The 26,330-nt window shown below is 33.1% G+C and overlaps 1 protein-coding gene across 8 annotated transcripts in view; it reads right to left on the reverse strand.

Moving 5' to 3' along the window:
* Positions 1–26,330, reverse strand: part of CACNA2D1 (calcium voltage-gated channel auxiliary subunit alpha2delta 1) — a 482,730-nt gene that overhangs the window by 48,761 nt on the left and 407,639 nt on the right. For 2 of the 8 annotated variants that reach the window (XM_073898722.1, XM_073898721.1), the window contains exons 13-21: positions 18,968–19,046; positions 17,574–17,623; positions 16,051–16,140; positions 11,953–12,030; positions 9,973–10,047; positions 9,614–9,688; positions 6,470–6,526; positions 2,341–2,397; positions 939–1,010 (exon numbers count right to left, since the gene is read on the reverse strand). In XM_073898722.1, coding sequence (XP_073754823.1) covers positions 939–1,010; positions 2,341–2,397; positions 6,470–6,526; positions 9,614–9,688; positions 9,973–10,047; positions 11,953–12,030; positions 16,051–16,140; positions 17,574–17,623; positions 18,968–19,046 — 633 coding nt within the window. Of the gene's footprint in view, positions 1–938; positions 1,011–2,340; positions 2,413–5,359; positions 5,859–6,469; positions 6,527–9,286; positions 9,410–9,613; positions 9,689–9,972; positions 10,048–11,952; positions 12,031–16,050; positions 16,141–17,573; positions 17,624–18,967; positions 19,047–26,330 lie in introns of those variants that run through there. The other 6 variants (XM_025873249.2, XM_025873251.2, XM_025873250.2 and 3 more) reach the window with 4 other exon arrangements.

The raw sequence follows: 26,330 nt of genomic DNA on the forward strand, positions 1-26,330 counted from the left end.
CACACACACACACACACACACACACACACACACACACACACACACACCTCCTCCTGTCTTCTGGTAATGGGAACTCCTAATGATATTACATGAGAAAAGCCAAGTGCTAATGAAGGATCCTATTTGGAGCCTAGCTCCATCTTAGAAAAAGATCTGCTGAGGAATTCAAAAGAAATGTATACATTTAAAAAGCATGGCACTGTGAGAGAAAGGATATAAGTTATATAAAAACATTTAAAATTTCCAGGCTCCAAAGCCTCTGGATTCCATGTATTTTTCAAACACTCAAATATATGAATGTCTGTCTATTTACTCCACATGCGACTGATAATGGATAGACACGCTGCTCGTAGACAGAGGTCTTCCTCAATATAAAATATGTTTATTATATATTTGTACCAACAATTTATGGGTATAATTGTGTTACCCCTTAATTTCAGATTTAAATGCAAGGAATTATAACAATGTACATAAATAGTGAAGGAAGATAAGCTAAACAAAAGTAAACAAACAACCAAAAAAACCCAAACCAATATATGAAACTCAACAATTAGAACATATGCATGCACAAATTTAACACATATAACTATTAAATATTAACTTCAATTCTGCATGATTGAAATGGCCTAAAAGAACATGCCACAACATTTAATTGGGTGCTCTATTTTCTATGATGATAAAAAATGGAGACATAAAATATAATTTTCAAGAACATCTGTTAATAATGTAAAACATCAAGAAACCTAAAGCAAAATGTTTTACAAAAATTAAAGAGTTACAAATATATTAAAAATATCCTTCAGCAAAGAAGGCCTTAAAAACATATGTTTACTTGAGACATCTGTTTTACAAATACTGCTTTAATAGGAAAGACAAACTACCAATATCATTATTGATCTATACATTTTATTTAAGAGTAAGCTTGACTTAATTCTTACCTCATCTTGAGATTTAACCAGAGTTCTAAATGTTTTTTCTCCATTCTCTCCGTCGATCATTTTATTTCGAATCTACAGGAAGATGCAAAAAGTGATTTGTTTCAAGTATTCAATTGACTACGAAAGGATGATTATTAAAGTACTGGGTTTGCAAGGTTTATAGCTTGCAAAGGTTATAGCTACTTTAGAACAGACTGAATAAAAATAGCATGGTTGTACTAGTAGTTGTAGTTGTTCTTTGGTAATATTCTTTTAAAAGTTACCACATTATAGTCATTTTAACATGTTTTAAAATAATAAAGGTATCCTTAATTAAGTATCTTCACCTAGTCATTAATTTTTGAAATATAATTAATGAAAGAGTGGTCAATTACTTGATGAGACTGATTGAAAGGAAACTGAACCATAATAGGTTATATTACAGTCACTCAGCAGCACGAGGGTCCAAAGACTGAGCTCAGCAACATTACATGATCCTGCTCTATCATTTCAAAACAATTTATAACAAACATTCGTTAAACACCTATGACATCCCAGCACTGTGCCTTGGCCTTGGGTAGTAATAATAATTAAATTCTGTTGTTCTACAAGGAGGGAGTCAATGTGTAAAATGTGTAAAGCAAGTGCATATTAAAACACACTGTGACAAATTCTGAAAAATACGGTGGCCTTTGCATGGATGAGAAGTTAATCCGTTTACAACAATCTTAAAAATCTTTGCTCTGAACTGCAAGAGCCTGGTTCAAATTCTAGTCCTGCTACATCCTGGCTGAATAATTGACACAAGCTGTTTAACCCCTCTGGACCTAAAACATACCATCAGTACGACAAGTAATGATCGTATAATAATAGTATCTATTTCAAAGGCTCTTGAGAATCCATGATTGACACATATTATGTACTTAATAAATGTTATTTTTAATTATCATGGAAGATCCTCTCAGAGGAAATGACATGCGATTTTGGTTCTGAAATAAAATAGAAATTTTCTGGGTTAAGTGTACTAAGAAAAAAACGGCAGCTTTTCTCCGCATGTTGCTTATTGGGTGGTTGGATGGTTAGATTCCTTCCAACTTTTCTTTCAACTCTATAGCAATGTCCTCAATCTCTATGTTGTGTAGTGAAATGTACAAGTTCCATTTGTACTGAAATACATAAAACATCCCTACCTATGGAATGAGAAACAAACTAACGTCATGCCCAACTTAAAATATTGATTCCTTTCCATATGACTATTTGGATGAGAGAACCCAGGATCTAGAAATTTTAAAGGCCAAGAACATTCATCACTGTGTACATAGTACCTAGGACAGAAGCTAACACAGTGAAGCTGCTCAGTGCATTTGTGGAATGGATGAGACTCGGCATCTGACCTGAGAGTACTGTTTAGGTATACACTCACCTCCACCTTAATGTCATTCTCTAATTCTGCATCAAGGAAATCCAAAGTTACTGGCTCCTGAGATTTGGGGTTCTACACAGAAAATAATAATAATTAAGCATATACGACAATGTAAAATGATGCTGCATAAAAATAATTTAATATATATTCAAATATGAAGATAATTCCATAGATGTTACTTACCTAAGGTATATTAAATAGCTACCTAAACATATACAGGTTTCATATACATTTATTTTAAAATAACAATAAATAGGCTAGGGATCTGAGCTTTAGGTGTAACGGGAAATTTTTAATTTACCACCAACTGAAGGCAGTTTCATTTCAAATGCTGTGTTAGATACTACATTTTAAAATTATAAGTTCTGTGGGAATAGGACAATTGAGGGTCCACTCACAACTTTCTTTCCTTCAATTAGGATGGGAAACGAGCAAAATAAAGCCATGTGGATAACATATCTGGCAATTAGACAAAAGCAACATATACGTAATACACACTATATTCTATAAAAATAAATTATATGAGGGAAATCTTTTAAAAACTATGTTTGAATTTGCTAAGTAAAACTAACTCTTCTAAACACAGTCTTCATAAGATGCATAAAAAAAATCTAGGTGTGCTTCAAATATTTGAATTTCAGAAATGTGACATTATATTTTAATATGTTAAATTAAGTAAATTTTATGAGATAAAATTTGTGGTCAAGTCACAAGCACTTGAGTAAAGATAAGCTATTGTAATAAAAATCTAATTAAAATAATAACCCTTGGGTTCACTAAAGAGTCTCCTGCTTTAACATCTCCTACTGCTTCTTCTTGCTGGTGTGCAATAATAAGGACAATTAACTGGGGAACAAGGCAGGTTCTTATTTTTACATAAATATATCAAAACTGTTAGCCTGGCTAATTTACCTCAGATAACATTTAAAAAAAATTTTGTCAATCATAAAATGAACTTACTCAATTATTTGATAAACAAAACACACCGAATGCTCTTATAACACCGCTAAGTAAGAGAACATGACATAATAAAATATCAAAGTTTATTACAATAATAAAATCCTAATAGGCATCTACAGTTTTACAACTACTTAATTTTGGAAACCGGGTTTTTAATGTTGACTAAAATAAATACCACCAAAATGTGGTATTTAATGAGATAGAAGTAATAAATACAAATTAATCTGTATTAGTGCAAGGTCACTGGAATTTTAAGGATTTCAGCTTCATGGGCTATTCCAAAATATGTTCAGATTATCACTATTTTTTTTAATTTTTAATTTTCTTAAACCACCAAGTGAATCAGATTATTACTATTTTAAACACTGTTTTAGAAGGACTGACTACCCAAAACAGTAATAATTAAAAATATGTTAAAACTAAACACTTATTTCAAATGCTGAACGACATTGTATATGGCATGTGTTTTATAATTAAGAAAAAAATTCCTTCCTTCAAGGAATAACTCCATTTAAATAATGAAAGTTTATGATTCCCATGTTTTGATAAATGGGTATTCTTAAAGGCAAATGAAAAAATCATCCCAACTGTGTCTGGCACTTTTATTAACAAAATATTCGCTGCTCATGAGCTTGATATCTGGAATCAGAAGGTTCTAGAATATTGAAAGTATTAGATTGTTTAATAGATGATAATACTGACCATTGTTTGGACAGCAACATATTGCCTCAGAAGCAAATGTTCATTTGAAATGTAGCATATTTCATAAGGAGAAAATAAAAATCAATATAAAAAATAATTATAATCCTTTACTCAGAAACCAAACCAAGGAAATCACTAACAAAAGGATACTCTAAAGTGGACATTATTCAGAACTGCTTCTTTAAAGTCCCCTGAAAGAAATGATCTTCACACAAACACTGTAACAGCATAAAAAATTAACACACTCACTGCAAAACAAAGTGAAGATAATCAAAATGATAAAATATAAACATAAATAAGAATATTATCTTACATGCAATGGATAATGCATAGCATGACCAGACCCAAACAGCATGCGGGGACGAGGCATTATCAGGAAGAATTGGCAATATGAAGATCATGTCCCAATCCAACATATAAAGACACAGAGAAGAAAATGAAATCATAAAAGCAAAATGTCAATGCATAACCTGTACTTTTTAAATGGCAATCTAGCTGACCATTTTTTAAAAGGCGAATCACAGGCACAGTGACTGAAAAATCCAAAAGCAGAATCTTCTAATAAAAAAGAAAGCACCAAGCAGTCTTGAGAAGTGGAATCAAGTCCCTTCTGTCCCAATACTTTTGTTTGATATTTTAGTATCTAACATTCCTCGTGTAAAATTTTAATATCAGCTGACATAAAGACACACCATTTGTAGAACTAAAATAGGCAGAATGCTTTTACACAAATTTTAAATGGAAATACTTAGTAGTATTATGAAAAATACTACCTATTTCAAAAAATACTCCCCCAAATTCAAGTCTTGTGTGGTTGCCAGTTTGCCATTTGAGGTTTCCTTAGAAGGAAAACAAAAATAAAACAAACCATTTTTCAGGTTGTTTATTTTCAAATTATATCATAATATTTACATGCAATATTTGAAAGTACTATAAAAATGAAAATTCACTAAAATGTACATGAATGCAAAAAGTATAATTGAAGATAATACACAAAAGAAGCATGCAAGGAGAGTAATGTAAAACAATTTAATAAAACAATATAAGACATAAATAGAATTTTAGTCTCTACAGGAATCATAAAAGCTATGAAGACTGATACAATATAAAGATCAGATTGCACAGAACTCTAGAGCTACAAGAAAATTGAAGCTTCTTAATCCAGTGTCTCTGCACTTTAGAAGAACCTGGAAAACTTGAAATACTATTCATTAACCTGGGTCCCATCCCTGGTCATATTAAATCAGAATTTTCGGGAGAGGGAGCTGGAGATCATCATGTGTATTTAATTTCCTGGGGGAATATACAATGTAGGGTTAAAAAAAAAAAGTTCTTAGTTCAATCTTCCTGCTTTTCAGGTTAAGAAATTAAAGTAAAATGGGGTTTAATGAACTACTCAAAGATACAGTATTAGCTATAAGTACAACTAATTTAAAATTCTGTTTTACTAAGTCATAGTTTAATAATCTCTTACTATCATACTACCTCTCCATTATAATATCACTAACTTTAAAGCAATGATAGACTTACATATAAAACATTAAGTCATACTGAACTTCCTTTGGAATTTGAAATTGTCTTACTGCACTAATTCTCTTACTATACTATACTAAACTGGAAGAAGTATCTTTCTGATTATTTTTAGTGTGATTATAGAAATATGAATACATAAAATAACACTTAAATTTCGTTAACAGGGGCACCTGAGTGGCTCAGTCATTAAGCGTCTGCCTCTGGCTCAGGTCATGATCCCAGAGTCCTGGGATCGAACCCCGCATCGGGCTCCCTGCTCAGCGGGAAGCCTGCTTCTCCCTCTCCCACTCCCCCTGCTTGTGTTCCCTCTCTCGGCTCTGTCTCTGTCAAATAAATAAATAAAATCTTTAAAAATTAAAAATAAATAAATAAATAAATAAATAAATAAATTTTGTTAACAAAAGAGAAAAGATTTTGCCATGAGCTTGTCAGGCAATAAAAATTCACATTTATTTGCAATTCTGGACATGTTAATTAGCTTAAGGGAAATTTCTCTAACCTCTAATCCCAAAATACTTTGTAGAAATTCAAAGAAATTTTGGCTTAAATTTTATGGTTTATAGAAATTACATCAGATTGTATTTTTATTTCCACTTAGAAGTTAATTTTACAAGCAAGTGTTAGGATTACATGGATTTGACACTAATATCACAATATTTAATAACAAATTCATTTTTAGAAGCCATCTCATTATGATTGCTCTGATTAATGACACAATTTGCTAGCAATCTTGACTTAGCAAATGCATACCCTCTGCCATCATTAATAATATTTTTGCTCCAGTTTATTGAGAAATGATGCTCATCTCCAACTCATGCTCTGGAAGCTTGAGGTCAGGAAAGGCAGCATTAATCATATGCTTTTAGGAAGAGAAGCTTAATCTCAACTCTGATTTAGCAAATTTGTAGGCACTGCTAACTTCATTCACAGTTACCTGAACATTGGGTCTCCTTTTTCTTAAATTAATTGTTGGTATACCTACACCAATAGGCTGAAGCAACAGAAAGATGGTAATTCATCATGCTACATATCAACAAAGGTTTCTATCCTACAATCAATTTTGATCATATATTTCCTTGATCAGAAACCGATTATCACAGAGTTCATGATGAGTCAACAAATAAAATGAAAGTTTAAAAATATTTGTGGTGAAAAAAAAATTTATGCTAGTAAAGACACTAAAAAAAAAAATGGTTAGCAAAATGACTTCAGATTTTCCTTTTATTTTTCTCCAAAGAAATACATATTTGGGAAGTGAGAAAGGTAGTTTGCCTCAGACAACTTTTATGCTGATTCAAAAAAAAGAAAAACCAGCAAATTTTAGAATTTACATGATTCAGATGTGTTCAGATATAAATATTATAGGATCCTGAAAAGTGTTAATAGTAAACCCGTAAAATGTGTGCCTTTGTTTTCTGAAGTGTTACCAAATGTTGTATCTGTGGAACTAAAGGAGAATTGAATCCTAATGCTGTAAATTTATTGTATTTTTTTTGTAATTTTTGTAGACTTATTTTAAATATTGACTTCTAAAATGTAGATTATGTACAATTTCCTGTACAATAAATATTTCTTAAGATTGACCAAAATTAGGTATCTAGTAAGTATACTGATCTGGTAATTTTTATGAAACAAAATGGAAGATGTTTAAAATGTATTTGGAAACAAAGCAGGATACATAATCCAGTATTTGTCAAAATGTGCTCATGGTAGAGACAGTACACTTCAAGAAGATAAGTAATGATTCCTTAGAAAATTAGATAAGCAAAAGGTTTATAGCCACTTTATTTCCTGTTATAAAGCCTTTTTAAAGGATACTCATACTGCCTTCTACAAACTACAAAATTATACTGAAATAATTTAAGATTACTGTTTCAGGAAGCAAACACAAGGCATTCGGCAAAGAATACTCATAATAACACTAAACTTTGCCCTTGTTAAATAATAAGGGATACTACGGAAACAGAGCATTATCTTCCTTCATTTCTACTGGTATATTTCTGATCAAAGGATTGAGAATAATTTTGTTAGTACACTAGCTGTTACTATATCGGTCCTTTGTACTTGTCAATTTCTAAAACCACTGCCTTACACTGTATCATGCTTTTATGAGGTTCTTCTATCTACCTGTATAGCACGTACGTACCATCACCCACACAATAGAAATCATGTTTAACCTAATGATGAGAATTCACAAGCACATTTAATCCACAAGCATGAGTTTCAGAAAAAAGAACACATTGATTGTTCAAACATATTTTAATGGTTTTATAAAATAGCATTTTCTAAATATCTTTGATGCATACTTGCTTATAATAATTTCCTGTATAAAAATATGAAAAGCTGACATACTCCTGAAGAAAAATCACTTGGGCTGTAATAAGAGTTTCTATAGAATTTATATTCTCATTGTAATTTTATGAGTTTTAGTAAATTATTCCAAATCTGAGCCAAACGTATGTTAACATCAAAGAGTAAAAAAAAAATTTCTCCATAAATACTGGTTATTAGAAGAATGTATAAAAGGGGAAAACCTTTTTCAAATTACTGCCTCTAAGTGATAGATTTATATCTTAATATTTACGTACATTATTCTCATTATTCTTTATTTTTTTGTCTAAATAATAAAGTTCCTTTTGGGGAAGGGCTTAAGAACTACAATCATAAAAATGGGGATCCTTCACACCCTTGAGCACATAACATTGTTACTGCTTTTAAATCACTTCAGTTGTGGGAATAACAATGAAAATATACTGTATACACAAAGACCAAACAATAATGCAAATTTTTTAAAAAATCTTAAGATTTAAAAAGATAAAAATTTTCAACCGTGACAAAATCACAGACCATTTAGCTAATCATAAATAACTATTAAGAGGAACTTAACGCTGTGATAGACTTATAATAATGGGAAGAAATGCCTATAGTACATTTATAATAAAAAAAAAAAAGCTTGAAAAATAATGCAGAGTGATCAGCAGCTACATTTGATTAGCTAACATTTAGATCACGATGGATTTTATATGGAAGTAAGTTCCAAAGTGAGAAGAATTAAAATCAACACTTGTATTGTAACCACTTAGTATGGTTTTGTATTCAATATCAATGGTTCTTAATTATCATTGATTTGAATATTTAGATGACTCAACATTAAATGTATGTGTATGTTTACGCACCTACTTGTGTATGCCCTAAGAGATCACTAAGGTTAAATACCCATGACTGAGAAAAAGAAGGTAGTAAGCCTAAATTCAGATAGATTTCCCTCCAGCATGGGTTAAAGTATCTTCAGTATCATCTTCAAAGTTAAACAATAACTTGAAGATGCTTATAAATTACAATTACATAATATAGGAAGATTCTGCCACTTTTTGCTTCTAGATAAATATATATTCACCCCACCTGTGAAGCACTAATGGACAGTGAAATAAGTTTGAGGAGATATATAGGAAAATATTTTATATCTTGGCATAAAGATTAGGATAAAATAGTTTACCTAAGGAATTTTATCTCTTTTGCACAACTCCCTCATGAATAAACACTTCCCATTTCTGAAGCCCATCCCATGGAGTTTTACTTAACTGAATTTCATTGAAGTTCTATAAGCCTGCCCCAAAGTAGAAAGACAAACCCTCTGGGAGATGAAAAGGAGAGACAATTACCAGAAAAAACAGTGTCGGAACATGTGGCCTGAGCGTAGAGGAACAATACTTCTATTTATCAGGTTCACACCCATCTGGGGCCATGTCCTCACCACCTTCCAGCCTTAATCACAACCCCAGGTGGGATGTGTGAATTTAGGCACGGGAGGATAATGGTTGTCTTTGAGGTGTGAATACTGGAGAGTTAAATATTCGATAGGAATATGGGATAGCTAAATTGGTAAGAGAAAACGAAAACTGCTTTCACACTTTCATATATTATAAATTGTGGTCTTGTCATCCATTAACATAATAGATATAACATTCTTATATATTTACTGCTATATAGTGAGTTTAAAGATGATAAACCTATTAAGAACATTAACCATTAACTTTACAGAATTGCATGAGACACTGTAAACACATTATATACATACCTTTGGCTGAAGATTTGGATGTAGTAGAACATAACCATTAGGATCAATCGCAAAATAATAGCCATTGGGGCACAGCTGAAAAAAAAAAAAAAAAAGAAAACCAGAAAACTTTCAAGATCTCTGAATCACAATCAGAAATCACATTCTTCGAAAGAAAAAATTCTTAATACAGTTTAAAGCATGAAGAAAGATAACATGGTATCTTTATATTTTATTTTAAGATCCTTTTTGACGTTTAGCTCCTTTGTGAAGTTAAATGCACATGATTTTTGAGAATTTCTCAAACGCTTTACAGACAAGTTAAATCAGTACAATGCTCTAAAATGAAAAAGATACCCAAAGAGTAAATTTCATCTTACTGTAAAACGTGGTGTTAGTCGTTTAATATCTTCCAAAGACACATCAACTCCCATCACACCAAGAATCAGCTGGTTCTATAAGAAGATAGCAAACAGGAAGTGTATTTTATATCAAAAATGCATATATTTTACACAATTAATATATGCTCCTCCTTTTGCTTGACAACAGGCGTATTCCATACTAGCTAAAACGTGTGTAAGAGTGAGACACTTGTATCCGTCTACAATGATTCTCACCTGTTTACCCACAACTGTATCACTATTATTATTTAACTTCAAAAAGTGAAATCTTGATAAGTGCAGCTAAAATAGAAAAGAAAGGAAATTTTTATCTGATGCCTCTTGTACTCATTATCCCTAATACTTATTTCAATTGCTTCTGTACAGTCAGTTGTAGCTCTGTGTTGAGAGTACTCTGTGACTTTGTGGTGTACTATGATTCAAAAAAAATCACAAAAATGTCCTGCCTGAGGATATCAGTAATGTGAAATGAGAAAATAATGGTGTTTTGTTTTTGTTTTTATTTGCTATTGACAGTGCCTGCATATGTGTAATTATCCTGAAAAGTATCTGACCCCACTGTAATAAAATAGCAGAAACCCTCAAAACTGTTTCTCAGGGCTGGTAACTTCTAAATACCAAGGCATGGGCATCAAAACTTTAGTTCCGAGTCAACAGGGCTACGTGACAAACTGCTATCATAATCTTTCCTGGGACATTAAAGATGAAAATGGTATTAAAACTTAGAATAAGGAATTTTTGTTTTAAATAGAATTATATAGATTACAAAATAAAATGTTACAAAGAACATTATAAAATCCACTCAATAGTTATTACGAGAACACTGTGAATTTTGTGTAGGTACACTGGGAGAGAGAAAGTTATGACAAGAACTATTTTCTTTTGCCAGGTACCAATCCTACTCTAAGCAGAAATTCCTGATTAAAGCAATTCCTTAGACAGTCCATCTGAGGAGTTAGACAATTACTCTTTATGGGTTAAATTAGTTAGAACCCACAGATATTTAATAATGATAATGGTTTACCCAAGAGAAATAACTAATGTTTTTGATGGCCACATTATTAAAATAAAGAGTTCAACTGAAATTTATAATAACTGAACAAATAAATGCAGTAGACTTTATTATGCCATAAAGTGGAAATAAAGTTCCTTCCAATCTGGAATGTCAACCAAAGCATAAAATGAGTACTTAGTATTAAAAAAATCTTAATTTCTCCTGCAATCCCAAATTCCTTCTAATGCAAGCTAAAAAACAAGAATGCAACGCTCCCTCAAAATCAGGAGTATTTGAAAAATAAGGAATGGAATTTAACAAGTACAAGATACAGATTTTTAGAACTTTAAGTTGGTAGTATCTTATTGCATTGACAATATTACCAGTGCTGCAGAAATCAACACTGTTAGGAAACTCATGAAGTATTTTTCTTGAATCTTAAAAAATAGAAAAAAAATGGAGACCTATTCATTTTAAATCAGATGCTTATGTGAGGATAAAAAAAAAAAAAAACAAAAACCCACCGTTTGAATGGGAGTTGGAGGAGGAATGATTCAAGAAATATACCTTTATACACTGGCTACAAACATCACCATGATTTTGTTCTTTGGATTTTTCTTTCTGAGCTCCAAGAATAACTCAGACACATTTTAAAAAAAGGGGGGGGGGAACACCGCAGTATTGCCCATTTATCATGTAATTCCTTCCAGAGTCTGAACTTGTGTTCTCATCAGTTCATAGTTAAATAGAGTTAAGTTGACTCCTGGCTCTGGGGAAACAGAGAACTTGACCTGCATTTCCTTTTTCCCAGGTGGTTATCATATAGGCAGCTGTCCCTTCTTACTTCTGGTCTCACAAGACAGTTACATTGTATGTATTTCCTTATAGAAATATCTTATCCACACTCAGCTTCAACGTCACCGTTTATCATTTATTATTATTAATTTTATCAATTAACTTTTAACCTTTAAGTTTGTCTTATTTTCAACTTGGCCCGTTATGTTGAAGACCGGAAGAGTTCCAGTAATGACAAGTCCTAGTTCCTAAAAATAGATTCAGAAAGAAAAGGCAAGTCAGAATTAAACTTTGTCATTTTGCATTTTGCATTAGACTCTGGTATCTGACACTGCATTTTATAGTTACATTATAAAGAGACACAAAGAATTATTAAAGAATTTTAAAAGCTTTTAAAAAAACTTATTTTTATTAAAAAAAATCAGTGAATAATCAGAATCCATTAGGCAGCTATTGAAGCATGCGACATCTAAAATAATAGCCTAAGAGAGCATTGCGAATAACGTAAAAAAAAAAAAAAATCAAATGACACTAAATATTTCAGTCACCCTGCCCTTGCACCCTTCTGTTCACAGTGATAGTTTACCTAATACCACAGGATTCCATGAGCAGGGCGATAATAAAATACTGTTTCATAGGATTTATCTGCCTTCCTTTTGGTAGCTTCATTCTTAATTTTTTCATGCCCTAAGCCAAAGGCTTCATTATACATCACAGATGTACAGCAGGATAAATAGAAGAAACATGCTATCAATACTGCATTTCTGCAATAGTCTAGGTAAATACTATGCTGTTCTAAATGCTCCTCAATACCCTCCAAAACAAATAGTACTTTTTGACAAAGTCAGATAATGTAGCCAAGTGCAAGCATCAAAGCCAACAGTCTGGTCATGGAGCAAAATAAACATGAACAAAAATAATGACCTAGTGTTAATCGGCATGTAGATAATTTCAGATATTAAATGAATCCATGGAGATTAGTTGAAATAGTGATTTTCAAGTCAGAGGTTGTGTTTTGTTTTTTTTTTATTACTGCTATCTATAGCAATTATATATTTTTTACCATTATTTCATGTCAAAACTACATTTTCAAAAGAATCACACTTTAAAATGATTTAAAATTATTGCTGAAAATTTCAAATTTGCTAGGCTGAGAAAATATTAGTTATCTTCTTGTGAATAATGACCCCAAATCCAAATCTCATGACCCTTGTTCTAATTCCAGAAGCAGTATGGCTTCATGGAGAAAATGCCTTAGGCAATAGTTCATCATCACGCATGTGGGAAGCCCAAAAACAATGGGAACTGAATTAATGAAGAAGGACAATCACACGGAAGCTTTCAGCAGAACAAGATATGAAACTGGGACAAATACAATTAAGGAAACAACTACACGTAATTGGCGCATGATGATACACATGCTGGCTCTCTATTTAGTTCTAAGCCAGAATATTCAACAATGAAAACATCCTTAAATATGCAAATTCACATTCGCAATGAAAACTTTCCACCTCAATAAAGTCAGATTATAGATAATTCATAAAACTTGTTTCCAAAACCTAATTCAGCACATATTCCTTCTGGAGAAATTTTTGAGTTACAATGTATATGCATAGTTTTATTAAAATGCTAGCATGACATATGATAAAGTATATATGGATACAATCATTTTCTGCACATCACATTTGCATTTATATAGAGTATGGTAATTTGCTTCTAAATATGGTAATATCTGCCCTAAAATGAGATACTAGACTTCTAACATAGGAGACACGATCATTGACGAACTCACTGGTGCCCAATTTCTATTCTCTCATTTACTAAGAGGACAAAAAATTTGTACTCTATTCCTAGACGCTGTGCCAGTCTAGAAAACAAAAAAGAGAAATAAGACATGATTTCTGCTCTCCTGGAATTTATCTGATATTTGTATTTTCTTGATTCTCTTTTCATCTCTCTCTTTTTGCCCAAGGAAGCTCACTTTATCTCCCAAATAAAAGGAACCTTCCACAATGTTGCCCCAGTCTTGTTTCTGTTCTCATCTCCCATTAGCTCCAAAAATGACTGAGGTAGCATTTTTGCAACATACTCAGCACTTGCTCAATTCATACTGCACCCTCTTTGTGTGGTTTCGCCACTCCCCACCAACCGCAGAAACCTCACCGGGACTTACACGTTCAGCTAAACAATCACCATCTTTTTAACCTCACCCTACACCATCCCCAAATACATGACTTCTTTCTTCGGAATTTCCAGAGTTCTTTTCATTTTTCTCATTATATTTATTACATTTTGTCTTGGAATATGTTTACCACTTTTTTCTTAATGTAACCACAGCACATACTGCGCAGCATATACTGTAAATCGTCGACATGCAGAGATTATAGACATGTAATTAGAAATACAAGACAGTCACTCTTCATTCTCGTTAGTACAAGGATGCTCTATGTGTCCACTGACTAGCCAATTCCTGTGACTCTTTTTTTTCTTGTTTTACATTTAGCTTCAGCTTACTGACCAGCACGTTTAGAACCAAAACCTCTTCCTCACATCATCTGTGCTATCAGTAAGAACCTTACCAACAATGCAGACATGCTGGTTAATGAACTTTTGGTCATAGGAAATCCTAGAGGGCATAATTATTGACTCCTCCTATCATACCCTGTCCTGTGATGGATTTGGAAAAATGAAACATTTTGACCATAGCTTTAGATGACCATGTGACCTTAAATAAATACGTGATGTCAAGAAGGAGCACTGGATAGTAATTTTAGCTAGGGTTTGAGGTAAGCAAGCTTCACTTTATCTTTCTTAGCATGCAAAGCTGCTGTTAATAGTGCCTATTTTTCTTCCAACTTCCTGTATATGTTTATTTTACAAGAACCAAATGATAAGTAATTCTAAATGGATTGCATTTTGCCCTTTGGGGTCATCGCTGCATTCAGAAAAGTAGTATCAGCATATAATTGTACTCCAAGTAGGAGAAAGGGTTACTGAATCAGCATTTACTTTTCAGAGCTCAGTATTTTGGTTCTCTCTGATATATTACATTAGTCAAATCATCAATTAAGTCACCTCATCTTAAGTATGATATTTACTATTTATAACTTTCACACTAGGAAGTAAAACTTACATTAAACAAGTTATCTGAACTTAAGCTCTAATGCTATTTTGAGCTGAATAATTCTTTGTTGTGTGTACGTGCATGGGGTGAGGGGACTGTCCAGTGTATTGTACCACTTTTAGTAGCACCCTTGGCCTCTATTCACGAGATGCCAGTAGCAATCCCTCCCCATCCCAGTCACGACAAGGGAAAACATCCAGAGATATATCCAGATGACCTGTAAGTGGCAAAATCACCCCCAGTTGAGAATCATTGCTTTGAAATATCAAAGTATACCTATATTAAAATTTCAATTGTACAACGGACAACTTGACATGTTTTTGTTATACTGCACTACGTTTGATCATTTCAATGGCTTATTTCCATAAAAATCTGGGGTTGAATTTGAAAGAAGAGATTATATATAAAGAGGTTATTAGGTTTGTGATGATTTCAGAGTAGGGTAAGATTATTTGCCTATTTAATTGCACATACTTCTGAGCCTCGTTGGGTCTGGCTTGAGTTGTGGAGGTTATGCATGCTTCTGCTAGCTGAGGTCTACTTTAAAAACCTTTCCTCAAATTTACTCAAAGTCTGCTGTAACAGGTATACATTCACATGACTTTAGTATTTTTTTTACATAAAAATTCAAATGAAACAAGACGAAACCAGAGAGGGAGACAAACCATAAGAGACTCTTAATCTCAGGAAACAAACTTGAGGGCTGCTGGAGTGGTCGGGGGTGGGAGGGATGCGGTGGCTGGGTGATGGATGCTGGGGAGGGTATGTGCTATGGTAAGCGCTGTGAATTGTGTAAGACTGATGAATCACAGACCTGTACCTCTGAAACAAATAATACATTATATGTTAATAACAAAAAAAAAAATTCATAATGTTATTGAAATGGCCACAAATTCAAGATTTGAGGTTTGAAATCCCACATTCTTAACAGATCACCCCAAAAAATAAAGTAACACTTTACATTTGTGATTAGACAAGTCTAAGTTTTATGTATGTTATTTAAATTCTAGCAAAAAAGGTTGTGATAGAAGGACTTTTAGAAAGGGTTTAATGAATTGGAAGTGATAAATGTCACCTAGGAAGAAGCAGAAACAGCTATGTGCTTTTGTTAGGACAGTCTTTGGCTGAACAGCCAATCTCTTACCAGTGCATCCAGATACACATTTGTCCATTGAACTTGCTTAGCTTTGTCTCCTGCTAACACCATTGGTCTACCCAGAACATCCAAATATTCCTATTTATTAAAAAAAAAAAAAAAAAAGTTTAAGTGGTTGAAAAACAGAAATGCTGTACTAAAACAAAAACAAAATAACTCTACAGAAGAAAATTACCTAGAGTCAAAAATAAATATGGAATTAAAATTATTAAGAGAGTAAATATATAATCATTTAATTCCTATTTTGGATATACCATAAATGGTATCTCTACATACTCTGAATCAATAATATTTAACTCATATTATTTATACAGTATATCTTCCCCAATTTTTTTCTATTAACAATACATCCTTTTTTTGAGGTACAGCCAATGATAAGTGAAATACGTTCCTTGTGAATTGCTTTATGTTAATCTAAACTATTTAAGGCTCTGGTGATTTACTGGATGGAATCACACAAATGTGAAATAATAAAGCAGCCACATACTTGCTTTCATATCACAGATTGTTTGGCTGAAATTCAAAACTACATTTAAACATATCAAAAATAAATGAAATACTGTGCCAAGTGAGACATCAGAGTCAACTGCAGCACTGTTTCATTTCAACATAAAACACAGTCAGTATTCAGTTCCACAAATGCCATGTTATTTATGTTCAATTTTGACTTAGTCTAGTTTGTGGATCCTCAGTTATGTTTAAAATTGAGTAATGATTTTAAATTGTTATTTATGAATACTTAAGAATAATATACATTTAAATTAACTTAGTTGCTTCGATCTACAAGGTTATTTAACAGGCAAGTTTTAAACTGAATGGTTAAATGGGTGATGGGCATTAAGGAGGGCACTTGTTGGGATGAGCACTGGGTGTTATATGTAAGCGATGAATCACTAAACTCTACTCCTGAAACCAGTATTACACTTTATGTTAACTAAAATTTCAATAAAAATTTGAAAAAATAAAAAGAATTCAGTAATTAAAAATAAAATAAAATAAATGGTTATAGAAAAATCATCTCCTTGTTGTAAGTTTATTTTACATGGGTAAATAGATCTACAGGGATTTTTTGGGACATATCTAATTTCTGATTAGAATCTAAATTCTGATTAGAATCCTATATAATTTGTCCAGATTAAGTATTCCTTAATTTTCTTTGTGGTACACCTGCAACTTGAAGAAACTCATTTAAATGATCTGAAATAGAACCAAGTTCAAGTTAAATGAAATGAGATTGTCAGTAAATTTTCATTTTCTTTTCGATGATGTTTTTAACATCTGAGAATAACATACACAGTTTTTTACCTGAGTTTTGAATATTTGAAAACACTTGGAACTTTAATGAAATAACAATCAATACATCATCATGATACTCATCATTTTGTTACAAATACAGTATTATGGATCATTTTTCATTTTCACCTATTTTATCCAATTGAGCATATTTAAAGCAGCAAAGAAACATCTTGTTCTTTGAAAAAATAATTTAAACAAAATTTAAATAACCATACCTGAGTATTGATTCTTATTGCTCCAATGGAAGGAATTTCATAATAATAACCTGAAACACATACATATTTTTGTGTGTGTGTGTGTATACACACACACACACACATTACATTACAATACATGGCCACAAAATTATTTTAGGTCTTTGGAGGAAAAAAGAGCATTTCTTTACTTCTGAGCAAACACTAACATAACAATACCACCAATAAATATAGAAAATGTTTGATTACTGTATATCCCTAAGAAATGCGTAAGCTTTATGAGAAATTTCAGTGTTTCTTATAAACTGTTATCAAATAAATGTGGTTTTTCTACCAAACAGTAGGGAACCTGGCCTCATTTAAAACACTTTTATCAGTGGAGAAATTATTAAAGATACATGATAATGGGTATCTGACAATTATATTTATATAAAATATTTGTGTAAATATGACTTTCATAATAAATTGAGGTTCCTTTTATTGCTATGTGATCAGTTTTTCAAACAACATTTTTGTTTTTTTTCTGTGTACACAGGAAACATGGGCTCACTACACAAAATCAGAATTACCTCGGAATGGGTAAGACATTTAAAGAAAATTCAACCACTTAGAAAAAATGCACTTGTATGTCATACTTTCTTATATGTAAGTTTTATGTGATTCAGATATTCTTTCATTATTAATTTTTCAGGTAAGATTCTATTTGATAAGTATCATTAAGTCTCTCTAAATAAAGCATCGAATGATATCAATATATGATATCATACACCATATGATCAAATGTCTGCATTTTTATATACCGTAATCATAATAATTTTAAGTGTTTTGTGTGTGGGTTTTCTCCGCAGAAAACACATTCAACATCTTGGGGCACCTGGGTGGCGCAGTTGGTTGAGTGTCTGACTCGGTTTCGGTTCAGGTCCTGATCCCAGGGTCATGAGATCCAGCCTGCACTGGGCTCCACGCGCAGCATGGAGTCTGCTTAAAAGACTCTCTCCCCCCCTTCCCTCTGCCATTCACCACCCCCCCCATATAAATAATCTTTAAAAAAAGAAACTACATCCAATTTAAGAATTTAAGAAAATGAAATTGTTACATTTTAAGGAATTGGGGGGAGGGGTAGACAGGTGTCGCCAACTTCTGTTAACCTAGAATGAGTCACTTTTCCTTATAAGTTGAGATGATTAAAATTCAGTTGTGTTCTGCAAATGGCTGAGGCAAGCCTGGACAAGTGAAGGGTGGCTCACAGAAAACTTTACAAAGCAACACCGCCAGTGTACGCCACAAGACACATACTCTTGTCTCTATTCCTGTAAACATTAGCTACAATTTTATCTTAAATGAGAACATGTAGAACTAACAACTATCAATTTTGTTTTAGTACTAAAATGTGCTCGAGAAAACAGATCTGTTACCTTTATTTTCACAGGCCATCCACTGAATAGGTCCTCTGTCATAATTATGTTGACCAACTGAAAATGTGAATACACGTACCTGGTGAATAGAAACACAGGGATCTGTTAGGCTGCATAAAATTTAACTGAATGCCAACACAAAATAGCTAAAGCAAAAAACAAATAAAAGCATGCTACTCAGTTGATAAATGTGACAAGAAAAAATCGAGGCCAGTCAATCTTTCAGAAAGTCACCAGAGAGAAACCCCATAACCTACTCTCAACATGGACTTTAGTTACTAAATTTAAGCCAGCACTCGGGTGCCCAGCACCGGGTCCTGATCCTATGTCAGAATCACGACTCAGGTTCTATTCATAGAAATGGCATCTTTTATGCCCAACCGACTTCACCTGTCTCCCCTGGTTAAAATATATTTTCCACATACTTAGTCACTGCAAAAAGTAAGTAAAAATAATAATTCCTGTTTCATAAATACGTGATTATAACGATGGACAAAGAAAGGAGGTCATTATGCTTTTAGTTGTTTAAGGCAATTATACTGAGAGTTTCACTACTTTCACACCATGAAAATATTTAGTATGCACATACGTGATTATGATGTTACTAACTTCCTATAAAACAGAACTAGGATACATGAGTACGCATGTTAAGCTCCCAGAATTTTTAAAGACAATCAAAATATCGACTGTTTCTAATGTGTTATAAAATATGCAAATATTTTAAAAATTCAGTTGAGATCATTTTTAAAATATGGTAACGTAAATGTTTATCAGAAGCCATTTATACTTAATTATGAAAATACTGTGATTTCATAATAATACAAGAATGTAGAGGATAAATTCTGTGTCAACAAATATTTAATAAAATGGCGATTTAGGATATATTGATTTTTACTAATTTAGTAATCTAAGTAAACCAGTATTTTAAGTTAAACATTTTAGCCTTTTCTAAAGATAAACATGCAGAAAATCACTTTTCCATGAATTCATGTTCTGGTTTGAACTATGTTAACAGCTTTTCCCTAATTCATGTCGATTGACTGTTTGAACTGACATTTTCTAATTGTTTCGCCTGTTTTCATCTTTGCACATGACTGCAGAGCGCAAATCTCCAAAGAGATTTCACATCTGTTTTCTGTTCCTCCACTGGTCTTGGCCACACAGAGATCACTTCATAACAATCCCTGCCCCAAAACGTACACTGGCGATGTTGCTTTGTAAAGTTTTCTGTGAGCCACCCTTCACTTGTCCAGGCTTGCCTCAGCCATTTGCAGAACACAACTGAATTTTAATCATCTCAACTTATAAGGAAAAGTGACTCATTCTAGGTTAACAGAAGTTGGCGACACCTGTCTACCCCTCCCCCCAATTCCTTAAAATGTAACAATTTCATTTTCTTAAATTCTAAAAATTTATTTTTGGGGCTGTCTATACAGCTCATATTTCAATGTAGTGTTGCCTCTGACAAAGTTGAGCTTACTCCTAAATGGAAATACTTTTGTAAACAGGTATGTCACCCTACTGATAATTCAATTTAACTGCTATACCTTAAACAATTGTCACATGAATTAAAGGCAGGGAAACAACCCAGATGCTCCAGAAAGCACGTGGGAGATCTCCATCACAATGAACATTTGAAAGGGTGTCTCAAATTTTCAATTTAAAGCACTGCTTTGTCTTAGTGTCTCTCTTACCACAGCACTGTTCTGGTAAAATATTTTCCCACAAAAATACTTTTCAGTAAAGAGAAATAAATAAGACTAAATGAATTATTCTATCAATGTCCTCGAAAGGCAAGTATTTCTACCAACATAGGGATTACACTTAGACACACACCATGTGATTTTGACTGATGCTATTCATCAAACAGTCCAAATAAACACAACCCAGCCAAAACACATACTAGTAAAAAAAACCAGAAACCTCCTCCAAACAACAAAAATACTTGTCGTTTTGTTTGACCCCAAAAGTTTTGCTTAAACCCCCCCAGGTTTGCAGACGTGAAGATCTCAGAAGTTGTCTAAATTAAGAATTCAGAATCAGAGCTGGGTGCAGAGGTACACCATTTTAAAGCACACTAAACACTGTTTGTGTATGTGTCTCCTTCTGTGTTCATTCGCCACACAGATCCTCAGCTATTTGAATAAAAGCTGCATTAACGGATTGAATTATTCCCATACTACAAATTTATAACCTATACCTCTTAATTTTTATTTGCCTTAGTGTAGACGTTGTTAGACACTATTTTTCGGAAATTTTCCTCCCCATGATGACTAAAATCTTAAGAATTATAAATTCAACCTTTTAATAATTTCTGCAACCACCTTCCCATTACAATATTTCCAAGATCTTTCTAATATACCTCAGATGTTTTTCTCTTGGTAGACACACACACGCATGCGTGTGCGCGTGCATGCACACACACACACACGCACTGTGTATATTTTAATGCTTTTATACACTGCTTAAAATTTTCTGAAGTTATTTTATAAATATACGCTTGGTTCAGAAAAAGTTTAATACAAAGCACCCTAGCTTTTAAATTCTTTATGTAACAATGAAAAAAACCAACATAAAAATTACTCCAATCCCAACTGCCATACTCATGTTGCATTTAGTTTTGCTTTACATATTTTACCTAATTATGTACTAAGAATTTTAATTTCATTTATTTCATACACATTTGCAGTATACATGTTATAATGTATGTTCACAATAAACTGGTGACATTTAAAAGATGATTTTGCACTCAACTTTCCACTTCGAATTTTAAATAGGTTCATTCTTCCTAGTCTATGCTGTATTACTGCCACCCTGTGGAATAGTGAATGAACTATCTCTCAAATTCCAAATGCCAAATCTGCAGAGATGATTGCTATCCTTATTCCCCTGATGTTTTCCACTTCTTTAAATTTACTGTTCTTGTTTAGCTATTAGTTGGGGGTAAGAGAAAAATAAAGTAATTCCTTGAAGTAGGCACATGTAAAAGTTATGGTAAATTACATTCTCCAGGATGTATATTTTTAGAGTTCTTATTAGACTATTTGCATGGTATTATATAAAAACAAATAAAATGACATAAAAAATAACTCAAAATCCTTAATGTATAGTCACACAAGCTAAATATTTCATCTTAAGTCTCAATTAAGCAAATTACTTACTTTGAAACATGCCTTATCAAAGCAAAGTCAACTTTTGTGGACGAATAATTTATCATGCCCAGTAGTGCATTTTTTAAAAGATATTATTTATTTATTTGAGAGACAATGAGAGCCAGAGAGGTCACAGAGGGAGAAGGAGAAGGACAGGGAGAAGCAGGCTTCCAGCAGAGCAGGGAGCCCGATGCAGGCTCGATCCCAGAACCCTGGGATCATGACTTGAGCCCAAGGCAGACGCTTAATGACTGAGCCACCCAGGTGCCCTGCAGTAGTGCATTTGTAATCACACTACTGGACTCATGTAACAAATGCATACCAGAAACCTCATAACTGAAGTGCTTCTAGAAAATCTGTTAAATGTTCCTCCATTAATCTGGATGATTTTGGTTAAGCTCATGTTTCAAAATGTTGGCCTCTTTAGGGTCATATATGAGACATATACAGTTTTAGATGGACTTAAAAATATTTTTCATCATGCTGGAGATTAGGTCTTTAGTAGAAATAACATGGGGAGGTAGTAATGTATAGACTTTTGATTGGGTTGAAACAGTATTCTTTCTATCTATTGCACCTAATATAGGGCCTCAAATATAAATGAAAATAAATATTAAATGAAAAAAAGTGAATAGCTGGTTGAGTGGCTTCAACTTCTTACCAGATGGATTTAAGACAAGCTCTGGTGTCATTCAAATTCAATCTGTTCATTTTAACACTGAGCCAAAACTAGGCTGATAGTCATCTTGCATTTTGGAAAATTTGGGCAGTTTCATTATACTTATCGCATGGTAAATTCTGCATTTTTTTATTTTATGTTATGCAGACTTGTCCAATGAAGTTGAACAAACTTTTTGAGGCAAAATGAAGTATACTTAATATATATACCTTTCTGTACTCTATAATTCTGAGAGAATGAAAATTTTCTCCTGTCTTGACTCATGCTTAATTGCATAAGTGTATTTAAAAAAGCAACAGTAATTTGAGGGCATAGTTAATAAAGTTAAAATTCTTAAAAGTCATTATAACTGGTTGCAAATTTACATAATTTTGTCTTCAGTTGCTTCAAAAACCATTTTTCTCTCAACAGAATATTCTAATTCCAAGAGTCTAACGTTGATGTCAAGACCAGCCCAGTTGATAGGAGAAAACTTTTAATTTACAGCAAGTTTGGTTATTTAAAATATATTATTAACTTGTTCCTTACCATATACCACTATTTTGTAACTTTATCCTACAATTCTGGACTTCTGCTAATCTGTTTTGTTTTGTTCTGTTTGTTGAAGACTAAAATAGTTGCCTTCAATTAAGATTTTTCCAAAGCCACAGGGTCAACCTATTTTAAAAAGCCATAGGAATTTCTTGTTTCCCAGCAGAACCCAGTTACTGGAAACTGTCACCTCAACAATTATCAGTTACCCAGAGTTCAAGTTTAATTTACAATAGGCAAATCTCCAAGGAATAATGGAAATGAGACTCTGAAGAAAAGAGGCCAATAAAACTAAAATAAAAACTTCAGCTATCGAAACGTTAGAAAAATGATGTCAGAAATGGGTTTTATTAATTTACTGTGTGTACCAAAATTTTTGGCCTTCAGCCTATAAAAATACTAGATTGGACTGAATATTTTAGGAGAAAATTCTACAGTGGTTTCCATAATTCACAAGTGTACCAGAATCCGGAGCATTCAAATAACCCACATCCCTAGTCTCATAGTAGCATGAAATAAATAAAAGTGTCCACATTCACCTTTCACACTTAATTTATTTTATAAAGTCCGATGATCTGAAAGGTACTTGCAGTCTGCAAAGTTTTGATGGCTTAGTTTAATCCGTCTTAACCTCTTAACGCTGCAAGAAGCCATGTCCCTTAGTGGAACAGCCTTGCTGTCTGACTGCAAGGCAGGCTCCTGGGTGGGCAAATGATGATTGGCATAGCCCCACAAGGCTGCCCGGGAGAAAGAGACAGATGACCGGCTAGGCGCATTCCACGTGAGTTTATGAAATCCGGACTGGAGGTCATTTAAATTCTTGACTCTGCCACTTAGTAGCTGTATGACTTTCAACAAGTTATTTAACTTCCCGAATTTTGGTTTTCTTATTTCTAAAATGGGGATGATGGTAACGATGATCGTCATAAAAATGTTTTTATCATACGATTATCCCCACTGTAAATGAAACGATACATATAAAGCTTTTATGATACACGGAAAATTGTAAGTTCAATCAATATTAACTATAATAATGAGGATGAGGAGAAGAGGACTACAAGTTCTATAGTCAAATTATCAGATTTCCATGGGGTAACATTTTCCATTAGTGAGACATCAGCCTTCCATGCCTCAAAAAGAACTCAAAAGAACTCGAAACGACACCTTTCTAGAACAAATGTGGCTCGCTTTATTACATTTAGCAATGAACTAAAGAAGAGGGGCCAATATTGTCTAAATTCCACTCTCTCCATATGAGATATATCTACATGAAATTTCCTATGGTCTGACAAAGGCAAAAATTTAATCAAGGACTACTGAATTTGTTGAAGCAAATAACACCAAATCACTTTATCAAGGAAAACAAAATGCAGTAGTCAGATAGGTTTTGCATATGTGATCTTATTAAAAAACAGAGCGGATAGTTCTCTCCTGTGTCCTACATGTTGGGTGGATAACAACATAGATGCATACCTTGGGATTATGTTGGTATTTAAAACTTATTAACAACAAGTAAAATGAATCATGCTCACAGTATCAGATTATAAGGAAGTAATTTCTAGTTCTCCTTCCCTCTGCATTCATTTATAGTTCCTGGTAAAGGAGGAATACACTATGGGCACATTGTATTTCCAAGCAATCTTTAGCTCTGCCAAGACTATCATCACCTAGGAGGTCAGAAAATAAGTGATATACTGATTTATTTCAGATTTTCTTGGGTAATGCCAAGTACTTCACTGATGCTAATAATGAGAATAGTCATGAAAAACTACGTGTTAGACTGATTAGAGTAAATGGAAAGATGCCATCAATACAATCATTTCTTATATAAACTTAAACCCTCCTTCCTTATAAGATATATACAAGAGTGGAACATCAATTCTACTCCACATTCTAAGTATAAGGAAATAAATATTGTTTTAAATGATTATCTTTTACAAGAAGAACAGAGCTACTGAATTTTTCTTACATTTATGAATTTTTTGTAGTTTACCACCTTAGGAGCTTATTTATCGTATATTTACTGAAACATCTGACATATCAGTATATATTTAGCAACTTCTGGGCATCAAGCACTGCACTAGCCCCAAAGGATTCAGTGGTACATTTATAAACGGACATAACCCCTATTTCAGAGCTTCAAGCTCACCTCATCATCTGATAACGTGAGGATGAGTCACTGTAACTGTCATCAATAAATGTAAAATACCAACATAATCCCAAGGCATGTATCTATGTTAAGCACCCACATGTAAGACGTGAAAGAAACATGTTTGGTTCTTTAAGATCATGTATACAAAACCAACATGACTACTGCATTTTGCTTTTCTTTTTAAAGTTGTGTTATTAGAACAAATTGCTTCGTAGAGGGAAGTTCAAGGTAAGTGAACAGATAAATAAAATAATCAAAAAGGGGAATCTGGAAGAATGAAAGAAGACAGACGGTGCTTCAAACACAGAATGATAAAGGAGTCTGGGGGAAAGGGAGTGCCCAGCAAAACCGTCTGCAGAGATCTGTGGGAAGCAGAATTCTTCATCGGAGAAGGAAGCAGCCTCAGAAAATGCAGAAGAGCGTGCCTTTTCTGGTCTAACCATTTAGCCCAAAGGGCAATCCTGATTCTAGGTGACAGAATTCTATCTAGAGATTAATTCAGGTGCATCTGCTGTACATTTTCTGTATGTCTTTTTATATACTTTGCGCTTCTTGTAATGCCTAACTTCATTTTTCATTAGACTTTAGATATTAAGGATTCTGTAAAATGTGTGGTAGTGCTATTACTCAAACCTGAAGAGACCGTGTCTGATAATGTTTTCCTTAGTTCAGGGAATGGACTGTCAACATTAATTTTATATTAAGAGAAACAAATGTAGATAAATCTGTCAGAGAGGAAGACAGACAGACACACACACACACACACACACACACACACACCATGAATCTGTCAGAGAGGAAGACACACACACACACACACACACACACACACACACACACACACACACA

The sequence above is a fragment of the Callorhinus ursinus genome, unplaced genomic scaffold (assembly GCF_003265705.2).
Source record: "Callorhinus ursinus isolate GAN/ISIS: 27379988/994484 unplaced genomic scaffold, GSC_fseal_2.0 scaffold12, whole genome shotgun sequence".
Taxonomy (NCBI): Eukaryota; Metazoa; Chordata; class Mammalia; order Carnivora; family Otariidae; genus Callorhinus; species Callorhinus ursinus.